Source organism: Hemitrygon akajei, chromosome 6 (assembly GCF_048418815.1).
Source record: "Hemitrygon akajei chromosome 6, sHemAka1.3, whole genome shotgun sequence".
NCBI lineage: Eukaryota > Metazoa > Chordata > Chondrichthyes > Myliobatiformes > Dasyatidae > Hemitrygon > Hemitrygon akajei.
The window spans coordinates 170798628-170824229 of record NC_133129.1 but is presented as its reverse complement, the minus strand read 5'-3'; the positions used below and the strand labels follow the sequence as shown (position 1 = coordinate 170824229).

Genomic DNA, 25602 nt, shown 5'->3' with positions numbered 1-25602 from the left:
AGGACTATAACTCATTGTTGCCACTTAAGATCATGATGCCATCATAAGATTTAAAAAATCACTTACACCTCTTGAGGCTGTGTTTAATTCTTTACTCATTATTTCTCACACTGAAATGAAATATTGATGTCGTCGTCTTCTTGGGTCGTTAGGTCCCAGTGGAGCATCGGCCAGTGTCCAAAGTCAATGTTATGGTTGGAATTAATCAATTTTTCTGTAATCTATTGTATCCACTGGTCAGTGGACTGGCCTATACAGCAGTTATTGATGTGCTTATAGCAAATTAAGAATTTCTTGATTAATTTTGCAAATACTACAAATAGAACTCTTGTTTGCTAGAAGATGAATACTTGATCTTCCACTATAGCTTATCGTGCCCTTTGCACTTCACTTGTCTGGCTGCACTGTATTTCTCTGAAACTGCAACACTATATTCTGCATTCTGCTATCTCTTTTTATGACCTTAATATATTAAATTTGGCATGATCTGTCTAGGTGGCACACAGACAAAAACATATCACTGTATCACGGTACATGTGACAATAATATATCAATACAGAGAAACCCACACTGTGCTCTCATTTGTAAATCTAAGCAATCCACATGTATGTAAGAGTTCCATTTTGAGAAATGACTTACCTACAAGTCAAAAAGAAACACTATTTGCTCAGTCTTCATGGCAGTTCTCTGGAGCCAAGTCTAGGGTTAATTTTCAACTTCCCCTTAGTCAGTGATGTAGTGGTTAGCACAGCAGTACTACAATGCCAGTGACCTGGGTCGAATTCCGTCACTGTCTGTAAGGAGTTTGTATGTTTTCCTCGTGACTGCGTGGATTTCCTTCTGTTGCTCCAGAATTCTCCAACATTCCAAAGGCGTATTGGTCAGAAGGTTCACATATAGGTGGAACAGGGTGGCGCAGAACATTGAGCTGGTAGGGCCTGTTACCATGCGGTAACTCTAAGTAAATATATATCAGCAAGGGCAAACAAGTGGGTGACAGAAATAACAAAATGAAAGTTCACTCACTTGCAGCCAGTTGCCGCAGATATGGTTATAAAAAAGCCAGGGTGCCGGCAGAGGTGATGAAATTCAAACAATCCACTGTTTAAATACGTGAATGTTTGCCAGTACAGACATTTTCAACATAAATGATTCAATATGATTTTAAACTTTGAAGATGTCATGATAAATATCCATGATGAGGTACAATTGACAGGTTGGTTTTCGTGGAGACACAAGGGTCTGGAGCAACGCGCTGAAGAACTCAGCAGGTCTGGTCCAGACGAAACACTGACTGTCCATTTCCCTCCATGGATGCTGTCTGACCTGCTGAATTCTTCCAGCTTTTGGTGTGTTGCTTTCACAGAGATATCGTTAGTCTGTACAGATTTGGAATTCAAGTCAGTTTCTGTCTGTAACCTGGGGAATCTGTATAGCAATCATTTGGTATTGTAATAAAACAGAAGATGTGACATTTGTGGAGTGAAATAGAATTAACATTTCAGATTGATGACTTACATTAAATGTAAACTTTAACTTTATCCTTCCACAGACACTGCCAGACTTCAGATATTTACAACATGTTCTCTTTTATATGATCTTTACATCAGCTGTCGAATTTAGTTTATGAGAAAGATGTCTGTATTGGGCAGATAATTTAAGTGTGCGGACTGACAAATGAGGTGTTCTTGTTCTTCAGGAGCTCCGTCAATATCTTTCAAACCTGGCGGATCAATGCAATAGTGAAACCAATGCAGTCGATATGCCCAGTGTGATCATCTTGGACAATCTACATCACGTTGGCTCCCTTAGTGAGATCTTCAATGGCCTTTTGAACTGCAAGTACCATAAATGGTAATGGCATTTCTTTTTTTATTATGGTCCAGTACGACTCAATGAAGTGTGGGGATTTAGGCTGCAACACTGTTTCCCTGCTGCGGGACTCTCTCCAAATAGTGGACATTTGGCAGTGAATGTTAGAAGCATATCGTAGCCATCTTGTCTTTTGCTCAGTCTGCAGTACAGTTCTCTGGAGTCAGGTCAAGGGCTGTGTGTAGATACCCATTGATATTGGGAGAAGTTAGTAAAGAATATAATAGAAGACAGTAAACCAATTGTAGAGACAGTCCAGGGTTATAATTGGACAATGTGAAGTTTCTCAGCTCCTCACAGTACTACTTGACTATCAAAGTGCCTAAATGTTCAGTATTTAATAAAGTTGGCATGGTAAAATATTCTGGAGTTCTGATACTCACAAGCAATTTTTACCAAAATAAAACGGAAGAGGAAGCTTGGATTTATGAGAAGCTTTCAGGACGTATAATATCCTAAGATGCTTCCCATCCAGTAAAACGCTTCGAAGGCTTGGTCTTTGTGGCTCTGTGGGCAACACAGTAACTAACGTGCATACAGCAAAGGAACCACAAACAACCAGGAGCTATTTGATCAATTGATCAGTGGTTTTGATCCAGAGGGATGTCAGCTCAAAGGACTCACTTTCAGGTTGTACCTTGGGAGGTGCTGAAGCTGCAGGAAAGCCAATGTTTGTGCTTAATGTGAATATTGCATTCAAAACCTTCATCAGCTACTCTCAAAATGATGCTGATCCTTATTTTTGGTATTTATCTCAGGTATACATCTACAACAGAATAGATTACTGTGCTAAGTCAGAGAAGAGTTATGAGTCAAATGAGAATGGTGTCATGCACAGGGCAGATAATAGTAGTCAATCTCTTTTATCCCTGAAGGACATTAGTAAACCCATTAACTATTTTTTTGTAGTGCTTGACGACCTTTTGCTGATGCCTGCTCTTTTGCATTCCAGATCTTTTGAAATGAATTCAAGTGTTGTGAATATAATTACTAATCCTGAAAAATGTATTTTTCAGCCCTTACATTATTGGCACAATGAACCAGGCTACATCTTCCACACCTAATCTCCAGCTTCATCATAACTTCAGGTACTTACTAAACTAGTTGCCTCTTAGAACTTGTTCACTGTTCCACATTTTTATTTCTTATGCGCAATTAAAACTGCCTTCAAGCTTTTTTTTAACCCAACTGTTATCATGATCAGCCTCTACTTTTAAGCATCCAGATGGTCTTGTAGAAGCCTATCTTGCTGATTGAAGGTATTAATAGCATTTAATTATCTGGAGGTCCTTCATACTTAAATGTCTGGTCAAGATTTCTTGATGTTGTGCAGTGTTTCATATAGGCTTTAAAGTTCGTGATTACTTATAATTTAGATATAATTAATGATATTTTCTATGTTACCTACTGGTCCAGAATTGTGCTCAACAACAGAACAATACCTATCCGTGACTCTGAAGCACATTCCTCACAAAGTCGAGCAATTTTGAGTTGAGAACTTGCCCTTTGCCAGTGACAGCTCTTGTGTTGAATCAGCTTGAGTTAGACACCGACGTCCAGCAGCTATGATGTTATAGCTCACTGAGTGGCCAATCACAAAGAATTCCCACAGAAGTATTGTGCCTAATTTAAATATTTATTCAAAATGTTCAATGAAGATCACTGCATAAATGGTTAAAATGGAAACTGAAATAAACATTAAAAAGTCATTTTAAAATCCACCAATTTTAAATATTCATGAGGATTAAAATACACCAACATTTAATTGTAATATTTTAGAGGATATGGTTGAGCGAGGTATGGAGTGTTATGGTACGGGTACAAGTAGATGGGACAAGGTGTAAAACCAGGCTGGCATGGACTAAATGGGCCAATGGGCCTGTTTCTTTGCTATATTGTTCTATATCCCTATAAACATAAGATTGGGTTTATGGAGCCAGGTACTAGCTGTGATTATGGTTTAATACATAATTAAAATCTCATATGAATCTCATAAGAAAGCCTGAGTTAGCCAGAATATTGTATGATTAATTTATGAAATATCAAACCCACTGATAGGAATTCCCCTGATACTTGTGAAGAAAGCTGCAAATAAAGTCTGGAAGCCTAATGAGTCATTGACAACATTTTTAACATTTCCATGTTAATCTATCTATCCCCATGTGAGAACCCTGAAGACTGCAATTATATTCAGAGTAGTAATGGCAAACAACAGTACTGTTGGAAAAACTGGGTCAATGCGTAACTTTGTTTCAGGTAATTTGTGGATTCAGTAATGGGTAGACTGCACATAGTTCACGGTTACATGGAGGCATTTGTGCGTTGCATTCCCTACCTCTGAAGGCTTGATGAGTGAGCAGCGGATGATGTTCCAAAGGTTTCCACTAAAATATCATGACCAGACAATCAGAGACTTGAAACTAAAAAGTGGAATTGACTAATTAATGTATGCCCTGTGCAAATCAAAACCTCAAACCCCCAAAATTAATTTTAATTGCTGTGTCAAGACTTTTGGATCACTTAAACTTTCCTTTTGTCTTTTACAGATGGGTCCTGTGTGCTAATCATACTGAGCCGGTTAAAGGTTTTCTAGGCCGCTACCTTCGTCGGAAACTGATAGAAACTGAGATTAGTACAAGAACAAGAAACACGGAACTAGTGAGGATCATTGATTGGATCCCCAAGGTCTGGCATCACTTGAACAGATTCCTGGAGACTCACAGCTCATCTGATGTTACTATTGGTAATTATACCATATGAGCATTCAAGAAATTAATATTTTTAATACCATCCTGATTTTATTTTCTCCTATAAGGATTTTCAAACTAAAATCTGATGTCATATACAAAGCAGTTTTAATGTTAAAAATAGGAATATCTTTATCTAAAACAAAAAGTACATTTCAGAATGGTTAACTAGAAACAGACAAACTGCTGGAGGATTTCAGCAGGTCAGGCAGCATCCGTAGAGGGAAATGAACAGCTGATGTTTTGGATCCAAGAGGCTTCATCTGGACTGAAAGATAGAGGGAAGGTAGAGAAAGGTGAGGGGAAGGGTGGAGGAAGAGCTAGATGGATCCAGGTTGAGGGGAGCTGATAGATTGGTAGAGGAGGGAAGAGTGGTGGTGAGGGTGAGCAGGGGATTGGAGCAGCATGGCAATTAGCATAATGCTATCACAGCACCAGTGATGCAGGTTCAATTTTGCTGCTATCGGTAAGGAACTTTTACATTCTCCCCGTGACTGTTTGGGTTTCCTCCCACATTCCGAAGACATGGGGGTTAGTAGGTTAATTAGTCACATGGGTGGCGTGGGCTTGTTGGGCTGGAGTGGCCTGTTGCTGTGTTGTATCTCTAAATAAGATGTGGTTAAATGCAAGGAGTAATTTTTTTAAATTAAAAACTGATTTTTTTTAAACATAGCAATGAAAATACTAATCAGTCGTTCGCTACAATGCTTTATTGTCCAGGTCCTCGGCTGTTCCTGTCCTGTCCAATGGATGTTGACGGTTCAAGAGTTTGGTTTACAGATTTGTGGAATTATTCGATCATCCCTTACCTGCTGGAAGCAGTGAGAGAGGGACTGCAGGTACGTAGTTTATCATCAAGAGTCCATGTAGAGCTCTCATGAAAAGCTGCTGAATTTTTCATGACTATATAATAGTCTCCTCCAGAGCATAAACACTAATACTTCTCTCCAGAGAGTGAATAAGTATGCTGTGGTAGAGACCATCACCTGCCACTTGCATGAAAAATATTCTGTGCACATTGAACCCCGCTCTTCAAATTCAGTTCCATTCCATGTGTAGCACCTGTTTAATGGAGAAGAGTCATCATTTGAGTTGGGCCTGATGCTCTGCTAAGAGGTTGTCTTTTGGTGCGTTCTCAGGTGGCTGTATTCCCTTTATGGAGAACGCCTGTGAGTGGCTTTGTTTGACATAGGGAGGATGATACCTGGACAACACCTCATACTCCTTGACAGATCGGGGTCAGGGGAGGCGGTTTCCACTGGCATGAAGTGCAAGATCACTGGAGCTTTCCTCTGCCTTCACTGCTGTTGTGATGTTATCATCTTCTACCAGCTCCACGATTAAAGTCTTGGTTGAATCTCTCTTTGTCTAGAATCTCCTCCTTTACCTTACAGCCATGGGTGACCCTACCAGGAGCTTAGCGCCGGTTGGCTGAACTCTAGATGGCATTGTTCTCGGGATCTCAGGAACTCAAAAGTCTCTCCATCACGACAAGATGAAGACCTGTTCGATGACACAACAGCAGCACTCCCACCTGTTTTACAGGGAGAGGGCAGGCAAAGCCAAAATACCGCAGATGCTGGATTTCTGAAGTAAAACAGAAAGACTGGAAATATTCAGCATCAGTAGAGAGGGAGAGAAGATGGGATGATGGCCTTTTGTAAAAACTGTCAGAAGAAAATAATGTTAGAACACCCCTCAGACATGGCACTATGCATACAGGAACCACACCCTCCTGTATGTTTATGGAATTTGACTACTTACAGTAGGCATCTCAGAATACTGGAGTGACATCACTTCCTCCACAAAATACGACAAACCCCCGGCAGGATAAATGAAAACCAACATCAGTGTTTTCTTGCAGACCCATCCTCGTGCTCAAATGGGTATGCATGGTTTTGCATGTCTGAAAAAGACTTTCTAATCTGGGCTTCACCACGGCCACAGATTGCCAGATGCGTAGAAGATTCCCGGGAATCCCTGGCTCATGACCGCTCAAGACAGAGAAGAGCGATCGGAGTGGCACTGGGAATCTGGAGCCAATGCTTCAGAAGTGTACTGAAGCTTGATGTAAATGGCTTATAGTACACATACGCTTCCAAATGATCCTCCTGCCCAGGTATCTCAAGTGCCAGAATCTGCCGGTCCCATCAGACATCTCAGAACACATCATCCTTGATCACAAAGAACTTATTCAGGAGGAGGAGGAGAAGCCGCTTTATAAATTTCTGTAGAGTGCTATTTCATTGTACACATTGTTCTTCATTTTAAGATTTACTCTTAATTTGATGGATTTTTATTTCAAGCATATTTGAAATGTATGCTGTCAGTTTTTCAGGATTTTTCACTCTGTGCATCAACATGCTTTTCTCTTTCCGTCTTACAGCTGTACGGAAGAAGAGCTCCTTGGGAGGACCCAGCCAAATGGGTGATGGAAACATATCCATGGATTGCTACACCACAGCAACACGAGTGGCCCCCTCTACTGAAGCTAAGGCCAGAAGATGTCGGCTTTGATGGTTTCATACTAGCCCGGAATGGTGGTTCTAGTAAACAGACCCAGCAGAGCGACGCTGAGGGAGACCCCCTTGTGAGTTGGTAAAATTCTTGTGAGTCTAAAATTTAGTTACAGTAACTACAGCAAAACAAGATTCAGAACCTGCCCGACCCTAATGGGAGGCTTATTGAACATTGGTAATAAGGCTGATTTATTTTCAGACACAGTTTTAAGAAATAATGCTCAGCAAGATTTTAAGGCTGAGTGGTGGGGGAGATTAAGACACTAACATGCATATATTAGTCTGTTAAATAGTGACAACTGTCCTGTTAATGATATTACGGGAGTTGCATTGATGTACCAGCTTCTTTTGTCCCTTCCAAAAACGTCCAGAAAATAGTCTTATACAGTACAGTGCAAAAGTTTTAGGCACATATACATAGCTAGGGTGTCTAAGACTTTTGCACAGTACTGTAGTAATTTTATGCATTGCACTGTACTGCTGCTGTAAAAAGATACTAATTTCATGACATGTGTGAGTGATGATAAACCTGATTCAGATATGGGACCCTATTGTGGACTGAGAGTGGGAAGGGGGCAGGGAGAGGGGAGGGAGTGGGAAGCACCAGAGAAACATTCCGTAATGATCAATAAACCAGTTGTTTGGAATCAAGTGACCTGGTGTTCGTGGTCTGCACATGTGCCACACCCCCCACCCCGCCCTTGGCACTTCTTCTCTACCACCTGACCCATACCCCTCCTGTGGCGTTCCACCCTCGCCAATCCCAACATCCCTTGCTCCCGCCAGGTTTACAAACTTGCTCTCAGCTCCACATTGACAAATACAGTACTGTGCAAAAGTCTTAGGCATCCTAGCCATACATACGTGCCTAAGACTTTTGCATGGTGCTAAACATCCACGTTAATGGTAACTGACATGAGAGAGAGGTTATGACTATCCTCACTGAGGACCAAGCTACCACGTGAAGCAGGATGTTGTGTTAATGATAGCAGTAGCTTGGGTTTGACTTTCTTTGTAGAAGTGCACCATGTTAAAATCAGGATGTTAAGTCAATGAAATATTTTTTAAACATATTTGAACTATCATCTTGTACCATTAACTTCATAATCTTGAAGTCCAGAATAATTAGAAGATATATTTGCACCAAATCGCCACTTTATTAGGTGCAGGAGTGGAGCAGGGTAGCCCAACCACTTTAAGGTTCAACATTATTGTGATTCAGAGATGCTCTTACGCACACCAATGTAACCATGGTTATTTATGATACTTCCACCTTCCTGTCAGCTTGAACCAGTTTGCCTGTTCCTGTCTGACCTCTCTCGTTAACAAGGTTCTTTTGCCTACACAGCTGCCGCTCACTGGATGTTTCTTTGTTTTTTGCACCATTCTTTGTAAACTCGAGAGACTGTTGTGCGGAAAATCCCAGGCGATCAGCAGTTTCTGAGATACTGCAATCACTCCATCTGGCACCAGCAATCATTCCATTGTCAAAGTAACTTAGATCACATTTCTTCCTGATTCTGATGTTTGGTCTGAACAACAACTTGAACCTCTTGAGCATGTCGACATGCTTTTATGCGTTGAGTTGCTGCCATATGAATGGCTGATTAGATATTTGCATTAACGTGCAGGTAAAATGTGTACCTAATAAAGTGGCCTCTGAGTATAGATCTATACTGGGGCATATCGGTTACGAGTTTTTAATTTCCAATGCTTAGGTTCCCCTTTCCTTTAAAGAAAGGGAAAATTACAAACGGCATTGTGTCACACCAAGCTCTTAGCATCTGGCAATGTTTCCTTCTATTAGAACTTCCCAGAGCTTAAACCTTTGGTTAACACCCAACATACTGAAAGGATTCCCTTCTTTTAAGAGACGTTTTGATAGGCACATGAATGTGAGGGAAATGGAAGGATATGGACGTTGTGTAGGCAGAAGGGATTAATTTAGTTGGCCATTTGTTTACTAATTTAATTGGTTCAGCACAACATTGCAGGCTGAAGGGCCTGTTTCTGTGTAGTACTGTTCAATACCCTATGTTTGTCTTGTTTCCCCTTTGCAGATGAATATGTTAATGAGGTTACAAGAAGCTGCAAACTGCTCGAGTCCCCACAGCTACGACAGTGACTCGAATAGTAACAGCCATCACGACGATATTCTCGATTCTTCTCTGGAGTCCACGCTGTGATCAAGCGTTCTGCCAAAATCATCTGTCACTTCTGTCCAACGTTCCTCTCAACAGTTCTGCGGAAGGCGAGGACGCAGAAGAGGAATGAAAACTGACCCAATAGCTCTCGCTCACTCAGCTGGACAGAAGCCTTGGTTTATAAAAAAAAATGGGGCTTCAAGTACAGGACACTTTAGTTCAATTTTAAATATTGTAGCTCTGGTGGGTGCAGGTAACCCTAGGGAGACTAAATTTGGGGTTTTTAACCCTGCCTGTTTTGTTATATAACTGAGAAATGCACTATTTCTTCATTCAGTTGCTGGAGGCAGTTGTGCCAAGCCAATGAGGAAATGTTGTACTCTGCATAAAACTAGTAAGACCTGATTTTGAAAGGTATAGACCTAACATCCTTGTGCCATGTACTGCCCTGAAAAAATGTATCCTATGCTGCTCTCAGCCAAACAGTCAGCAGACACTGGACATTCCAACCAAGTCCTTCAATAATGGAGAGCGAGGGAGGGGAGGTGGGTCGGAGGGAAAGAGGAGGTGGATGTGGAGCCCCCCTTGGCTGAAGGTAGTTTTGGTGCTACATAACCCACTCATGTTGCTCTTTGGAAGTTGGCTGAGTTTGAAAGACAAGCCGGCGCAAGAATTTTGGTCTCTATTCCATCAACAGTCTACGCGCTCCGAGCGCGCGGGGCATGCCTGGGTTGTTCCGCCGACAGGGTGCCTGCCGAGAGCATGGGCGGTCCTCTCCAAGACCCAAGAGAAATAATCTGGGAACAAGTGGCTGAGCCAGAAATCACCACAGAAGTCCCCATTTTCTCCTGCTCTCACTTTCCTTATTGAGGACATATGCATACAGGTACATGTATGCATACACACACACACCTTGATTGTCACTAAGGCTTGTCTCCTCACCAGGACTGGTAACACCTCCTCTGGAGTTGCACTTTTTCTTTGCAAAAACGTGAAAGAGAAGCTGGATTGAGCTGTACCTCAGCGAAAAAAAAACGCAATCCTTTAGCCAAATCCATGCAAGCCTTTTTTTTAAAACGACTGGTGCTGGAAATAAATGATGCCTTACACTCGCTCTCTCTTTTGTACTGGTTTTCCGGTTGTTTAATTTTGCTATTTATTTTGTATTGTTTCTGGAAAATAAAAACAGGGCTGGAATTTCATCTCAAAACGTCAGTAAGAGTCGAGTTGTTTTTAGTCAGTGTTGTTTCAAATGATATGTTATAAGCAAGACAAACAAGGAAGCAAATCGATGATTTCTTGGATCGTGATCAAACAGCAGCTCACTGTGTTTGATATTGTGAGGGTAAATGTGCCTAACAATAAAACACCAGACTGCAGAGTTTGACATTATGCCCAGTCAATGATGCTGTCAATGCAACACAAAAGAAATTCTTGATAGACACTACAATAATGTATAAATACTGAAATCATCCAGTGACTGAGTAATAGATTTTTAAATTGGAGTGCTTGTCGTTCAGTGCTGTTGTCCCCCTGCTTCCATGTGATGTATTATCACACAATCCAGTGTTCATACACTTTGACTGATCAATGTGTTTCTCGATACCTCAATGGGTTTGTTAATGCTGCCATTAAACTGTCATTACTCTGATCAAAATCTTTCCATTGTTGCATTAAAACTGTGATGACATGGTTCAGCTCAGAAGGGGTGAAGGGAATGTGGGCCAACGCTCAATTAATTTCTTCTGAGCACAATTTTCTTTCTTTAAAACGTGTAATTAATTTTTAAAAATGCTTCCAATTTTTTTTTTCCTTTACGTCCTTTCCCGTCAACAGTGTCTGGTGTTTAATGGTGTTCTGAGTTTAAGATGCTATGCAATGTTCATGCTAATTCTTAACGGGAGCCAAAAAAAAAACCCACCTTCTTTTCAAAACTGCCAACAATTGTACAGGCTGAAAGAGACTTGTAAATGGCTTTAGCTTAATTTCTAGATGGTGTTTTCTGTAAATTTTGGGAAATCTGCTCAGTGATGAAATGCTGATCACAATAATGATTAATGTACCAAACCCATATTTGTTACTTGTGATAATTTTCACATGCTTGTTAAATGGAAGACTATTTGTAGGATTTAGTGATTTCAGTGTTTTGAATGTGTTTAATATGATGTACATTTTTTCATTGTAACATATATTGTAAATAGTTGATTACAGTAATGCATTTTGATGAATTTTCTAGCCATTTTTAAAACACTAGGAAATCAGTATTTTGTGTACTGTATGATGTGTCATCCCATTTGAATCAAGTTCTGGTCACTCATTGGATTCAATATGGCCTACACAAGACCATGTCTCATTTGAGGAAGAAATCAAGTTATTGTGCCAGTCTTAAATTATTCCTGATTCAATAAAATGAATGCTTATTTATTCAATCTTCTGCTGCCTTTAATCCTTTTTCTCCTAACCTGTGATAAAGTGGGCGCCATTTTAACTCAGAACAGAGTTCGGCTCTGGGACCCTCTGTGTGAGTTTGTACTTTCTCCCCATGAGCGCGTGGGTTTCCTCCCACAGTCCAAAGACATACCGGTTAGAAGGTGAGTTATTTATTTACTTTCTGTCTGTTATGCCATGTTTAGGGCAGCATTGAAGGTCCTCCATCTCTGTGTAGGATTCTTCATTGCTGTTTCCGTAACATTTGGTCACGGTTGTTTGCCCTGATCTGAACACATGAACCTGGAGTTTGGGTCAGTAGCTTCCTCTTGGTTTTCACTACTGACAGTCATCCAAGTCAGGAATTCCACTGAACTAAGTGTAGAAGGATTCTTCACTGCTTGCTTCCATAACAATTTTGCTTTACCAGTCAGGGTTGTTAACCCTGAGTTCAACCCCCAAACCTGGAGGACCAGTGGGTGGACCGCTCTTGGTCCGGCCTTTGTCCTTTGACCTGTTTGGGATGGGTGACCCTACCAAGAGCCAAAGCATAAAGCCCTGACTCCAGGCAAAATAGCTCTCTGGGTCATTGAGGTACACAAACCTCCAAACCCCACGACAATGTTGTGGTCCTCTCGGAGGAGCAGGTGAATTGGCCATTGTGAAATTGTCCTATGATTTGGCTAGGGGTAAATGGATGTGGCTCATAGGTCTGAAGCACCTCTTCCACACTGTAGCTCTAAATAAATTAAACGATGCTGATTAACATCTCAACGTGCTTTCCTTAGTTTAATATACATTTGTTTCTTTGCACTATGCGAATGGCTGACAATGCAGTTGAGTTTTGATGAAGAATTCCGTACAATTTGGTTCACATAGTGAAGATCGCCATTCTTTGTATTTTGCTCTTCCTGTTATTTTTATGCTAGGCAAACTGGAAGTGCTACGTTAGTATTTTTAACATTAAGGCAGTCAGTGAGTGATTGGTTTTCACCAATTCATTTCAAAAGGAAAGTAAAATATGAGTCTCAGAAATTAATTCACAATAAGATCGCCTACTTCAGCAGTCCATTCACATCAAGAATGTTCCAATTCAGAGGTGACTGAAGAAGCTTTTGTCAGGTTTTGAGGACAGGGGTGTGTTGGAAAGGATAGGTGGGCAGATAGTTTCAGAGTTGCTTCATTCCTCCATGCCCACCTGTGTGTTTCCAACACATGATCTTGAAATCTTCAGTGCCATTGCAAATCCTCTGGCTCATGGCCCAGGGTTCCCCAGAGTTGGTGGAAACGCTGCATCTTTTTCCAAGGTATCTTTGAAAGTTCCTTGAATCTTTTCTTCTGCTCACCTCCTCTGGTGCTAGACCTTGAAATAGAGTATTTTGCAAATCTGGCGCTGGGCATGTGAACAGTGTTCCCTGCCTAGTAGAGCAGACCGAGTATTATTTGGGCCTGGGAAAGAACAACAATGTTGGAATTGCACTCTTTCTATAGTGCAACAAGCAAAACTGTATACAGTATTCCAGCTTTGTCCTAACTAGTTTTGAGGTAGTTTGGATTAGATTTTCAAAATTTGCTTCATTTGTCATATGTACATGGAAACATACAGTGAAATGCATTGTTTGCATCAAAGACCAACACCGTCCGAGGGGGCTGAGGACAGCCCACAATTGTCACCAATAGAGCATCCCGACAACTTACTAAACCTCACCCATATGTCTTTGGACTGTGAGAGGGAAAAGGAGTATCTGGAGAAAGCCCACACAGGCATGGGGTGAAAGTACAGACCCCTCAGAGACAGCAGTGTGAATTGAATCCCAATCTTAGTCGACACTAAACCATTCCCCTAAATGTTATGCTACCATGCCACCCTGTTTCGTTGTACCACAACCTCCCTGTTCTCGAATTCTCTGCCCCAGCCAATGAATGCAAGTTTCCAACATGCCTTCTGAACCACTTTGAGCTTTACTGTTTACTGTGTATGTGCTGAACATTATTTTTAACTTTTTAATCACCTTGCCTCTGTTAGGATTACTTTACACCTGAGCTACTATCCTGTAGATCTAAATCCCGCCATAACCTCACACAACCTTCCTTGCAATCTACAACACCATGAACGTTCATGTCATCTGCTGTGTGTGGATTCTTCAGTGACAGGGGATCTATCTACTACCCAACATTCAGGGTCCCATGCTAATACCAGGAAAGAACTGAGGTAAATGTATCAAGAACAGGGGGGCAAAACAGCGCACTTACCTGGAGGATCAATTTGAAGATCTCAGTCATTTTGTCATTCAGTATGAAAACAGACTCTTTGGCCCAGCATGTCCATTCAAGTATCTATCTGTGTTCATCCTATTTCTCAACACTCAACCCTTCCATGCCATGGTTTTTCAAGTGTTCATCTCAATACTTTTCAAGTTTCCCCTCAAACAGTATGTTCTTCGTTTTATCCAACTGCTGGGTAGAAAATAATTTTCCTCAAATCTCCTTTTGTGTTCTACCCCTTCCATTAAAGCTATGCCATTGGTCATTGACAGTTGTGTCAAGGGGAAAGGTTTCTTAGGATATGCCATCTCTCTGGCTTTGCGATTTTGTAACATCCCTCACAGTCTCTCCTACTTCAAGGACAATGGTCTCTGCTCATCAATGAAATGACCCACCCCGGTAACACTCCTGCATCTCCTTCGAACCTTGCTGAGGTTTTCCAGCAGTTTGTGATTTTATTTCAGATTTCCAGCATCCGCATTATTTATTATTTAGTTCCTCTTCTCCAGTTACCTTGTTGAGCTGACATAATAACCATTCTTTAGTACAAGTGATACTGTTAACGTATTTGATTCTGGAAGATGCAAAGGGTAGGTATAAATCGCAGACTGAATCATTAATTTTGCATAACAGTTGAGCAAAACAGATTCCGACGGAGTAGTTCTACACATTTTATTGCAGAGGTGCATTTTGAGAGATGGTTTTATTAATGTTAACACAAAAAAGTGCTGGAGGAGCTCAGCATCTATGGAAAAGAGTAAACAGTCGACGTTTCAGGTCAAGACCTTTCCTCAGGACTGGTGATGGCAAATTCTTGTGATGGTGTAATTAATGTCAATGTCCACTAGATGCCAGTAAATTCATGCTGAACTGCATGGTTAATGGCATCCAAGAGGAAGATTTGTGGATTTCTTCATTCAAGTTCAAATTTATCATCAGCAAACCGTATACCGCCAAATGAAATAACATTCCTAAGACCTAGGTGCACAATACAGTACATATAACTCACATGAAATGTATATAGTATTAGCACAAATAATAAAATATATTCCAGCAGATTGACATTTAGCCTAAGGAGAATTTATGCCACAAATTAAAAAGTAGTAAACAGTATAATGCAACTAGCATTTCATAAATGATGAGACCTGGGTGGTGGTGGAGAGGTCAGTCGTCTCACAGCCTGGGGGGAAGAAGCCGTTTACCATCCTAACAGTCCTTGTCCTAATGGCACAGTGCCTTCTGCCTGATGGTAGACACTCAAAGAGGTTGCAAGACTGATAGGAGGAATCGTTGACAATACTAGGGGCCCTGGGTACAGAGAATTCTCCTGATAACATATGAACTTAATGACTACAGACCAATTGCCCTCACATCTCATGTGATGAAAGTGCTGGAAAGGCTAGTCCTGACTTAGACCACAGTTGAGATCTTCATTGGACCCTCTACAGCTTGCTTACCAACCTCATGTGGAAGTGGATGATGCCATCATCTACCTGTCGCAGAGAGCTCACTCCCACCTGGATAATGCCAGTGGCATTGTAAGAATCACATTTTTTGGGGGATTTCTCTAGTACCTTCAATACAATCCAGCCACTTCTTCTGAGTGAGAAGCTGCAAAGGGTGGGTGTAGACAAATCACTATCTCCTGGATTACTGGCAACCTGATAGACAGACCCCAGTTTGTACGGCTGGGTGGTTCTCTGTTTGAGATGGTGGTGAGTGGCACTGGTCCTGTCTCTGTTTCTGTTCATGCTGTAATTGTGAAAATTGGCTGGGAGTTGGAGAAATGAGAGTGGTGAAGATGATTTTCAGGTTGTGAGAGTCAACTAGAGCAAAGATTGGGAGTGATGTTGGGGGGGGCGGGTGCTGGAGAAGAATAGGTTGCTGTTGGGTTGATGAGAAGCAGAAAGGAGCTGGGAAAGGCAGAGGAGAAATGTGTGGTGGAAATGGAAAGTTGGAGATACTGTAGATGAGTTGGGGGGGGGTGTATGGTGGACATCTGAGGGAACATGAAGATATTGGCTGGGAGTAGGTGTGTTTGCTTCTGATTTCTTTTAACAAAATAAACTTTATTCAGAATAGGAACATGCTTATAAAAATAAACTGGACAATACCTTTTCATTCTATACATTCAGTCAATGCATTCAGTGCAGTTCTATTACATTCCTACACATCAATAACACCACTGCTACTCATGTGCTCCCTGGAGTGGTATACTACTACAATAACTGAGGGTCTTCCTTCCCATGGCCCCTCTCTCTCTCTCTCTCCAGTAGAAGAAAATCCTTACGCCGTGCTCCTTCCCCACCGATCCCTTGCAGTGGCTTCGGTGCATCCCTCAGTGCGTACTCCTACAGCCTGGAATGTACCTGGACCAGCATTCCTCTACAGACAGCTATGTGCTGGCACACCCAACAAGTTTTGGCAGGCCGAGGAAAGGGGTCCTTCAACGAGTTGGTGATCTGTCAGCAGCACTTGATGTTCGTCTCTGTATGTGCCCCCCCGGGAACAGCCTGTAGATCAGAGAGTCCTTGGTTACGCAGCTGCTCAGGATGAACCGTGACCTTTCTCCACACCCTCTTCGCAAATTCACAGCCCACAAAGAGGCGAGCTGCTTTCTCTTTCTCACCATGGTCATCCCGCGTGTAGCATGCTGTGGCGGTGATGCTCCAGGCAAAACAACAGCTTCAGATTAGCAACTGCCTTGGACTCTGTGCCAGCAGCTTGGATATAACCAGCTCATTCAAAAATGATCAGAGGAAATTTAGCAACTTCAATGCCAATTTCCCTCGGGATCAATAAAGTATGTCTGTCTGGTGAAGCTCCAACATTAGTGAGTCTTGTGATTAAAAGACATGGTGGAGGATTACAAATACCTGGGGATACGAATGGACAATAAACTGGACTGGTCAAAGAACACTGAGGCTGTCTACAAGAAGGATCAGAGCCGTCTCTATTTCCTGAGGAGACTGAGGTCCTTTAACATCTGCCGGACGATGCTGAGGATGTCCTACGAGTCTGTGGTGGCCAGTGCTATCATGTTTGCTGTTGTGTACTGGGGCAACAGGCTGAGGGTAGCAGACACCAACAGAATCAACAAACTCATTTGCAAGGCCAGTGATGTTGTGGGGGTGGAACAGGACTCTCTGACGGTGGTGTCTGAAAAGAGGATGCTGTCCAAGTTGCATGCCATCTTGGACAATGTCTCCCATCCACTCCATAATGTACTGGTTAGGCACAGGAGTACATTCAGCCAGAGACTCATCCCACTGAGATGTAACACGGAGCATCCTAGGAAGTCATTCCTACCTGTGGCCATCAAACTTTACAACTCCTCCCTCGGAGTGTCATTCACCCTGAGTCAATAGGCTGGTCCTGGACTTATTTCCACTTGGCATGATTAACTTATTATTATTTAATTATTTATGGTTTTATATTGCTATATTTCTTCACTATTCTTGGTTGATGCGGCTGTAACGAAACCCAATTTCCCTCGGGATCAATAAAGTATGTCTGTCTGTCTATCCTTCATTCTATGCCCATTGCTGTCACTGCCTCAGGCTAGAGTCCTCTATGAGATGGTTGGAGACATGATCAAATTTATATATGCGTGCTATGTTTACATGGATCAAGTTTTGGTTAGGATTTTCTCATACTGCCCAAAACAAATGGCTACGCTGACCAACAGAACCTCTAGGTCTAGAATTGTGGCTTATCTTCTGTGCTTCTTGAAAGAGCTGCATTTATTTCCTTTGACACTCAAGACACTGACCTTGAGAAGATTTTTTCTGAGAGGGTGCAGAGGAGATTTACCAGGATGCTGCCTGGATTAGAGAGCATGTCTTGTGCGGACAGGTTGAGCAAGCTTGGACTTTTCTTTTTTGAGCGAAGGAGGATGAAGTGACTTGATAGAGATGTACAAAATACAAGAAGCATAGATAGAGGGGACATATTCCCAGAGTGGAAATGACTAATAGTTTAAAGTGATGGTATAATGGTAAGAGAGTATTTCTCCCCCACAGAGAGTGCTAGGGATAGTGGTGGAGGCAGATACAGTAGGGCAGGGGTTCCCAACATGGGGTCCATAAACACCTTGCTTAATAGTATTGCTTAATGGGTTGGGAACCTCTGCATTAGAGGCATTTAAGAAATCATCAAATTCTACTTGGATGAAGGGAAATGGAGGGCTATGTAGGAAGGAAAGGGTAGATTGATCTTTGAGTCAGTTAAAGGTCAAGGCAACTTTGTGGGCTGGAGAGCCCCTACTGTACTGTTCTATTTTCTATTTTCTTTGCTCTCAAACAATGCAGATGCTGGAAACCTGAAATATAAACAGAAAAATTTGAATCACTCCTTCCGCCAATGTTACAAATATTAGTGGGAAGTTACAGAATTTAGAAAGTTTTAGAAACCAGCAAAGGATGATTTTTTTAAAAAATGATGATGAATAGGAGAAAATAGAGCACAAAGATGGCAGGGATTAGTTAAACTAACTGCTTGTCCCTGAGAAGATAAGACCGCAGAATTTATAACGGAAAAGAGAAAACAGCTGATTGGTCTTCATGTCAGGAAACAGGATAGTAATAATAGATTATCAAAGGGCTATGGGAGGAAAGCATCTCATAATAACCTCTATTACTAAAGAAAAATAAAGGCAAATTATTGCAGAGGCCCTGTGAAAATCTGTGGGCGAGAAGTTGTGAGGACGAGCCGACAGGATTGCATCTTTACTAAACACACAGCCTGCCCAAAACTTACAGGCAGGCACTCTCTCACAACTCAACTAATTTCCCTCTTCTGAACACTGTTATCAAGCTTCTATTCTTCAGATGTTGTCTAACCTGCTTAGTTTGTCCATCATTTTTTCTTTCCAAATCACGCTGGCTCAGCTTTCCTTATTCCAGTTGCATAGATCTTCTACCAGGCAAGTCCCATCACCTTACCATTAACACTTTATTCAGATGAAGCTTAGTGTGCTGGTATCATTAAGCCTTTTTACCTCAAGAAATACTGCAGATGCTGGAAATCCTGAGCAACACACACGAAATGCTAGAAGAACTCAGCAGGTCAGGCAGCATCTATGAAGGCTAAAAAAAAAAAGTGGACATTTCAAGCAGGGACCCTTTATCAGGATGAAGAGTCTCAACACAAAACTTCCACTGTTTTCTTTCCCTCCATTGATGCTGGCTGACCCAACGAGTTCCTCCACCATTTTGTGCCTGGTATGTGGTGATAGGCTGTTATGTTGTTTTACATAGTAGGAGGAAACTGCTCCTACACCAAGGGCTTTTGTTTACGTTGTGTGAAAAAATTGTCTGGGTATTTGAGCGCACTAAAAATCTGTATTTCTGAAGTCAGTGGAATGTAAGATTAGAAGTTAAGTACAATGTGAAGTTGCATTCTTAGTGAGACTGACTCTGATCAAATTTCTGTACAGTTCGCTGTGCTTGTCACAGTCTTGCTCGGTTGAGTGATGAGAAGGTGGTGACGCTGTTGGATCTGCTGAACAGCCTTTCTATATTCTGTTTGATAAGGACATGGATATCAGCTTGATAAATGTTAACGAGGCTAGGAATTAGCGCGCGGGCCAAAGTTATTCACAAGTAAGGACAGGGATGATCTGATTCTTGGCTACTCCATGAGCTCTATGCTAGCCTACCATTGCAATGTCTGGATATTGAGCTCAGACACTGCAGTATTTCATGTTTCTAAGCTTGTTACATGATGTAGGAAAGAAAACATGTCTAAGAAGTTTCACAAACTTGAGAAAATCTGAATACGCTGGAAATCCAAAGCAACACACGTAAAATCTTGGCTCGAAATGTCGACTGTTATGTCTTTTCCATAGATGCTGCTGAGTTTCTCCAGCATTCTGTGTATCCACTATCTAAGGAGTTGTTTACAAATTCTGAATTACATACCTTCAATCCTACCATATTCAAATATTACTAGTTCTGTATCACCCTCTTGGATGTTTCACAGTGTTTTTGTTCTGTGTGCTTTGTCCCAGAGCAGGGCTGAAGTTATCAGGTTAAAATGCAATCATGAAGAAGGCACTCCAGCACCAAGACTTCATTGGGCGTTTGAGGGAATTGGTACACCATCAAATTCTTACAGATGTATTGTGAAGAACACTGTGACTGGTTGCATCGCTGCCTGGTAGAGGGGCTCCAATGCACAGAATCAGAAGAGATGCAAACTCAGCGAGCTCCATCAGGGGCACAACCCTCCAAACCATCGAGGACATCTTCACAATGCAGTGCCTCAAGAAGACTGCACCCATCGTAAAGGACCCTCACCATCTGGGGCATGCCCTCTTTTCATTAATACCACCAGAGAGGAGCTTCAGACATCTGAAGACCCACACTCAGTGCTTTAGGCAATATACTCAAAATGCTGGAGGAACTGAGCAGGCCAGGCAGCATCTATGGAAAAGAGTAAACAGTTGACATTTTGGGCTGAGACCTGTCAGCTTCTTCCCTACTTTCCTTCTGAACATTACCTCGCTATTCCTCCTCTGCACAACTTTTTTAAAATTGTAACTTACAGTATTTTTTTGCCTCGCATTGTACCGCTGCCACAAAACAGTAAATTCCATGACTGAAGACAATAAGAAGCCTGATTCTGAAAAGTGCACAATGCACAGGCCTTACATGATCCACACATAAAATCCTTGAGGAACTCAGCAGGCCAGGCAGCATCTATGGAAAAAAGTACAGTCAACGTTCCAGGCCGAGACCCTTTGGCAGGACTGAGCATTTTGTGTGTGTTGCTTGGATCTCCAGCACCTGCAGATTCTCTCTCGTTTGAGCTCTTTCCCAAGTTACAGTTGTGCTTTTTAATGAACCACTAGAGGGCACTTTGGCATAGATATTAACAAAGACCGCAGCAGGATTGGTCTAATTCTTTGTCTCCATACATGGTGCTCATGGAGAAATCCCATATACCACAAGAAATATAAATCAATGTCCCTGTTAATTTGACTACAGTTTGACAGTTCTTAATGTTCTGATTTAAGCAGTGTCCACCATTGAGAGAGAATGCTAAAATACCTTTAGTCTCCTGAACATCATTCAGTTCAAATCTCCAGGTAAGGAACATTCTTAAATAAACTACGTCTCAAGTTTTGTGGGCTACAGTGTTTGGGTTTGCACTCGTGCCTGAACTCATAGTTTGAACAGCTTCTAACAAATGGAAGCTGCCGATTGCTTCTCAATGTTGAAAGTCTATGTTATAACTTTAATCATCAGAACAGGAAGGAACCATCGCGGACCCCAAGGTCTCCCAATAATCATTTGGTCCTCAGTATCTGAAGATGATGTGCGGGTTGACTTCAAAAGAGTAAATCCAAGGAAAGCATCCAGTCTAGACGGAGTACCTGGCCGAGTACTGAAGACCTGTGCTGACCAACTGGCTGGTGTGTTCATGGATATCTTCAACCTCTCGTTCCGGCAGTGTGTGGTACCCAGCTGCCCAAGAAGAGCATGGTAGTCTGTCTAAATATCTGTCACCCAGTGGCACTTACAACCACAGCAATCAAGTGTTTTGGGTACTAATGTCTATATAAAAATTAATAAGAAGTGTAAAAAGAGCAAAACAAAATGAGTTATTGTTCATGGGTTCATTATTCATTCAGACATCTGACAATGGGGTTAAAGAAGCTGTTCCTGAAATGTTGAGTGTTTGTATTCATCCTTGATGGTAGCAATGAGAAGAGGCTTCTTCTTCTTGAGGCATTGCCTTCTGAAGGTGCTAAGAGTTTCTTCCTTTTGAGAAATATTGAAACTAAAAATAATTAAATTTAAATCAAAATTAAAGCAAAGAAACTATCACTTATTTAACACATTAATTTCTTTTCATGCAGAAGTGCTACCCAGCTAATGAAACACTCCTGGAATCCATTCTTGTAATAATATCATAAAAGCTTTCACTGATCAGTAGACAGTTCTGATAAACAGCATTGTGATGTTTGTAATATTACTGTAGGTTGGCTAGGACACGACCTCCAATTCTTTTTTTTTGGAGATAATATTTATTTTCCCCTGGGGGATAAAGCAGGTCTTGGTACACAATTTCATTCAAAGGGAAGAACTGAAATGGAGGCTGGGATGGGGCAGAAGGGGCTGATGTTGGATGGTGGCAATGTTGGTGTTTAGAAGTGGTAGTAGAAGGCTGAAACCCTGAATCAGAATCAAACTACGAGTGGATAAATTGTGGAATTGTTACACAGGGCTGAAGAGCAGCAATGATGGTGCCATTCAGTGGGAATGATAATAAGTGACTTCTTTGGAAGGAAGCCATTATGAATTTTTAAAGAGCCAATTGGGAAGAGAGGGAAACAAAACAAAAAATAGGTAAACAAAATAATGAACATTAAATAGTTTAATACTTGACAAAATATTGAAAGAAAAAATGGCAAAATTAAGGAAGTAATTGCAACATATTATATCATGTAATTATTTAAAGGACAAGTGATAAGATCAATTCAAATAAAAAATCAAGAATGACCTTAAAGGTTTATACATTCATAAAAATTTATAAAGTACATGAAATGGTTTCTGTTGGACATCAGTGTTTAAATGACACTTTAACCCCAGTGACTCTCAGAGAAGACAATGGGGTTATCTCACAATAGCTTGAGTTCAATGATTCAGAGTACATTTATTATCAACGTACGTGTGCAGTATACAACCCTGAGATTTGTTTTCCCGACAGACAGCCATGAAACAAAGAAAACTATGGAACCTGTTCAAAGAAAAATGCAAAAAAACACACATTGCAAAAGGGCAACGAAAACACAAGTGAAAAATGCCAAATATAAAACACAAAATTGCAAGAGTCCACAGGCATATTCAGTTCAGCTCAGTGTTCATTTCTACAGAGCTGCCCCAATTCAAAACCACCTAAAATAGCAACAAAATAAAGAGGAACAACCAGAAACCAAAAAAATACATCATAACGTGAGCTGCAGAGTCTCACCCACAAACTGTGTTTATTAAACTTTGCCCAAGACCAAGAATCCTCCAGCAGGGAGCGAGAGAGAACATTCGAACGCAGGGAACTTCGTTAGGGAGCAGTGAGCCAGAGGCTGGTAGATGACATTGAACACCTGCCCGCTCGCTCGCCTTCTGCACTCGCCTCGATGATTTCAATCTTCCTTGGCACTTTAACCAGTGAGATTGGCAAGAAATGGAGTTGATCATGGGCTCCAGGCTTCACGTGGCCATGTGCCTCATGGAACAGCCCCAGAGGCAGCAAAGTGCCAAATTGCTGAATCAACCCGAAAACATGCCACCAAAATGTAAATCACGGGCTCCAACAGTTGTAGAACCACATTGACAGAATAAGATGTAACAGAACTGAGAACAGTTTGCACTATATGAAGTATTATTTCTGATACAACGATGAGTTTTAATATCTCTAGGCCAGTGTATCATTATTATTAATTTTTCTTATTTCTGTTGGAAATATTATTACTTCTTGCATTAAAATTAACTTTCCAAGGAGCACAGGGCTCTTTTGCTGTGTTATCAAATAACACACACGTTTCCATAATGGGAATAGACCATAGAACATCAACTTTAGAACAGCACAGCACTGGAACAGGTCCTGTTGTCCTAAATATCTGTGCTGATTACAACGTTAAATTAAACTAATCCCTTCTGCCTGCACATGATCCATATTCTATCATTCTCTATATGGTCACGTGCCTGTTTAAATACCTATTAGACTCCAGGCTCCTACCCACTCTCCCTCCAAGAGGACCACAACCATGTTGTAGTTTGGAGGCTTGCATGCCTCAATGACCCAGAGAGCTATGTCAGCTGGAATCAGGGCTTTATGCTTTGGCTCTTGGTAGGGCCACCCATGCCAAACAGGTCAAAGGGTAGAGGCCAGACTAAGTGTGGTCCACCAGTCCACCTGTCTCTGGGGTTTAGCTCAGGGTTAACAACCCTGACTGGTAAAACAAAATTGTTCCGGAAACAGCAATGTGTGATGGCATTCCCGAATGCCCATCAGAACATGCATGACTGACAGTAGAGAAAACCAAGCTACTGACGTGACATGATGAAGGAAGCCCTGACCACCACCAGAGATGGAGGACCTTCACTGCTGCCTTAAATGCCAGTGGCAGAGTGGCCAGTAGAGAGACTACCACTCTCAGTAAAAAATTAAACATCCCCCTCTCATTTTAAAGCTATCCTCTTTAGTATTCAACATCTCTAACCAAGGAAAAAAAAATTAATGATTATCTACCCTATCTCTACCTCCCTAACTACCTATAAATAGGAGCAGACCAACTGGTCCCATGAACCTGTTCCATCATACAATGAGAAATGATCTATGGCCTTAATCTATGATTCTTTGCTTGCAAAATTGAAAGTACTTTCACTTGCAGAGAGATTTCCAGACTTCTGCCAACTTTTTGTGTACAGGAGTCATTCCCAACATCACTTCCGTAAGCGCTTGCTTCAACTGTTATACCTGCAGTCCGAGACCCAGCCACCCAACTGATGGAAGTTGTTTGTAGAGAATCAAGTTTTTACGAATTAATCTACAAAACATTGCTGAGACCACCTTTGGAGTATTATGTTCAGTTCTAGTCACCTTGTTACATAGGTTGGATGTGGAAACTTTAGGGAGGGTGCAGAGGAGATTTGCCAGGATGCTGCCCGGATTAGAGAGCAGGTCTTATCAGGAAAGGTTAAGCAAGCCAAAGCTTTTCTCTTTGGAGCAAAGGAGGATGAAAGCTGACTTGATAGAGGTGTATAAGATGATAAGAGGTGTAGACAGAGTGGACAGCCAGTGCCTTCCCCACAGAGCAACAACAGCAAATACAAGAGGACATGCTCTGGAGGAAAGTACAAGGAGGACGTCAGTGGTAGTTTTTTTTATTACTCAGAAAGTGGTAAGTGAATAGAATGCATTGCCAGTGGTGGTGGTAGAGGTAGATACATTTTGGATATTTAAGAGTCTGGTAGAGAGAAAAACTGGATGAAAGAAAAATTGAGAACAACGCTGAAGGGTTTTATTGATCTTAGAGTAGGTTAAAATGGGGGCACTTCATCGTAGGCCCAATAGCCTGTAACGTTCTATATTCAAACCACTCCCACGCTTGCATTTCTTCAAATACTATCGAATCAAATTATTAGTGAAACAGAAAAACTGCAGAAATAAATGTACAGGAATTGAACGTACCCTTCTCTCCGTGTACTCGGCAGGCCTCGAAGTTTTAAAGTGGTAATGCGACGTCAACACTTGAACCACGAAGCTCCCGTCTGGACCTGAAACTTTCCGGGACCAGGTCAGCCTAGTTAGTGCTAGTTGAGGTGGGGGTGAGTGTGCACACCTTAAAGGCGTGTCAGCCACGGCACAGAGGCATAAAAGACTGCCATGGAAGGGAGGGAACGCACATACAGTGACTTCCCACGCAGTCCTGGCCGACCTTTTAACCCGCACCTGAGCTGTGCGTGGTCTCATGGGGGGCGGGTTATCACCAATCCCCATGGCAGGACAGTGGAGGGAGGACGCATCGCAAACGTTGCCCCCCCACTATCTTGAGCTGAGCAGGGCGCCGGACACTCTATGCTGAACCCTTCGACTATACGTCTCAGTGTTGAGCCGGGG

At 41.7% G+C, this 25602-nt stretch overlaps 1 protein-coding gene across 6 annotated transcripts in view; it reads left to right on the top strand.

The window, feature by feature from the left end:
- The window catches only part of nav2a (neuron navigator 2a), a 982776-nt gene extending 971065 nt beyond the window's left edge, over positions 1 to 11711 (top strand). For all 6 annotated transcript variants that reach the window (XM_073049760.1, XM_073049759.1, XM_073049758.1 and 3 more), the window contains 6 exons: positions 1700 to 1854; positions 2889 to 2960; positions 4419 to 4615; positions 5340 to 5458; positions 7006 to 7209; positions 9199 to 11711. In XM_073049760.1, the coding sequence (XP_072905861.1) occupies positions 1700 to 1854; positions 2889 to 2960; positions 4419 to 4615; positions 5340 to 5458; positions 7006 to 7209; positions 9199 to 9324 (873 nt within the window). In that variant the 3' untranslated portion in view covers positions 9325 to 11711. The remainder of the gene's footprint in view (positions 1 to 1699; positions 1855 to 2888; positions 2961 to 4418; positions 4616 to 5339; positions 5459 to 7005; positions 7210 to 9198) is intronic.
- The last annotated feature ends 13891 nt before the right edge of the window (positions 11712 to 25602 follow it).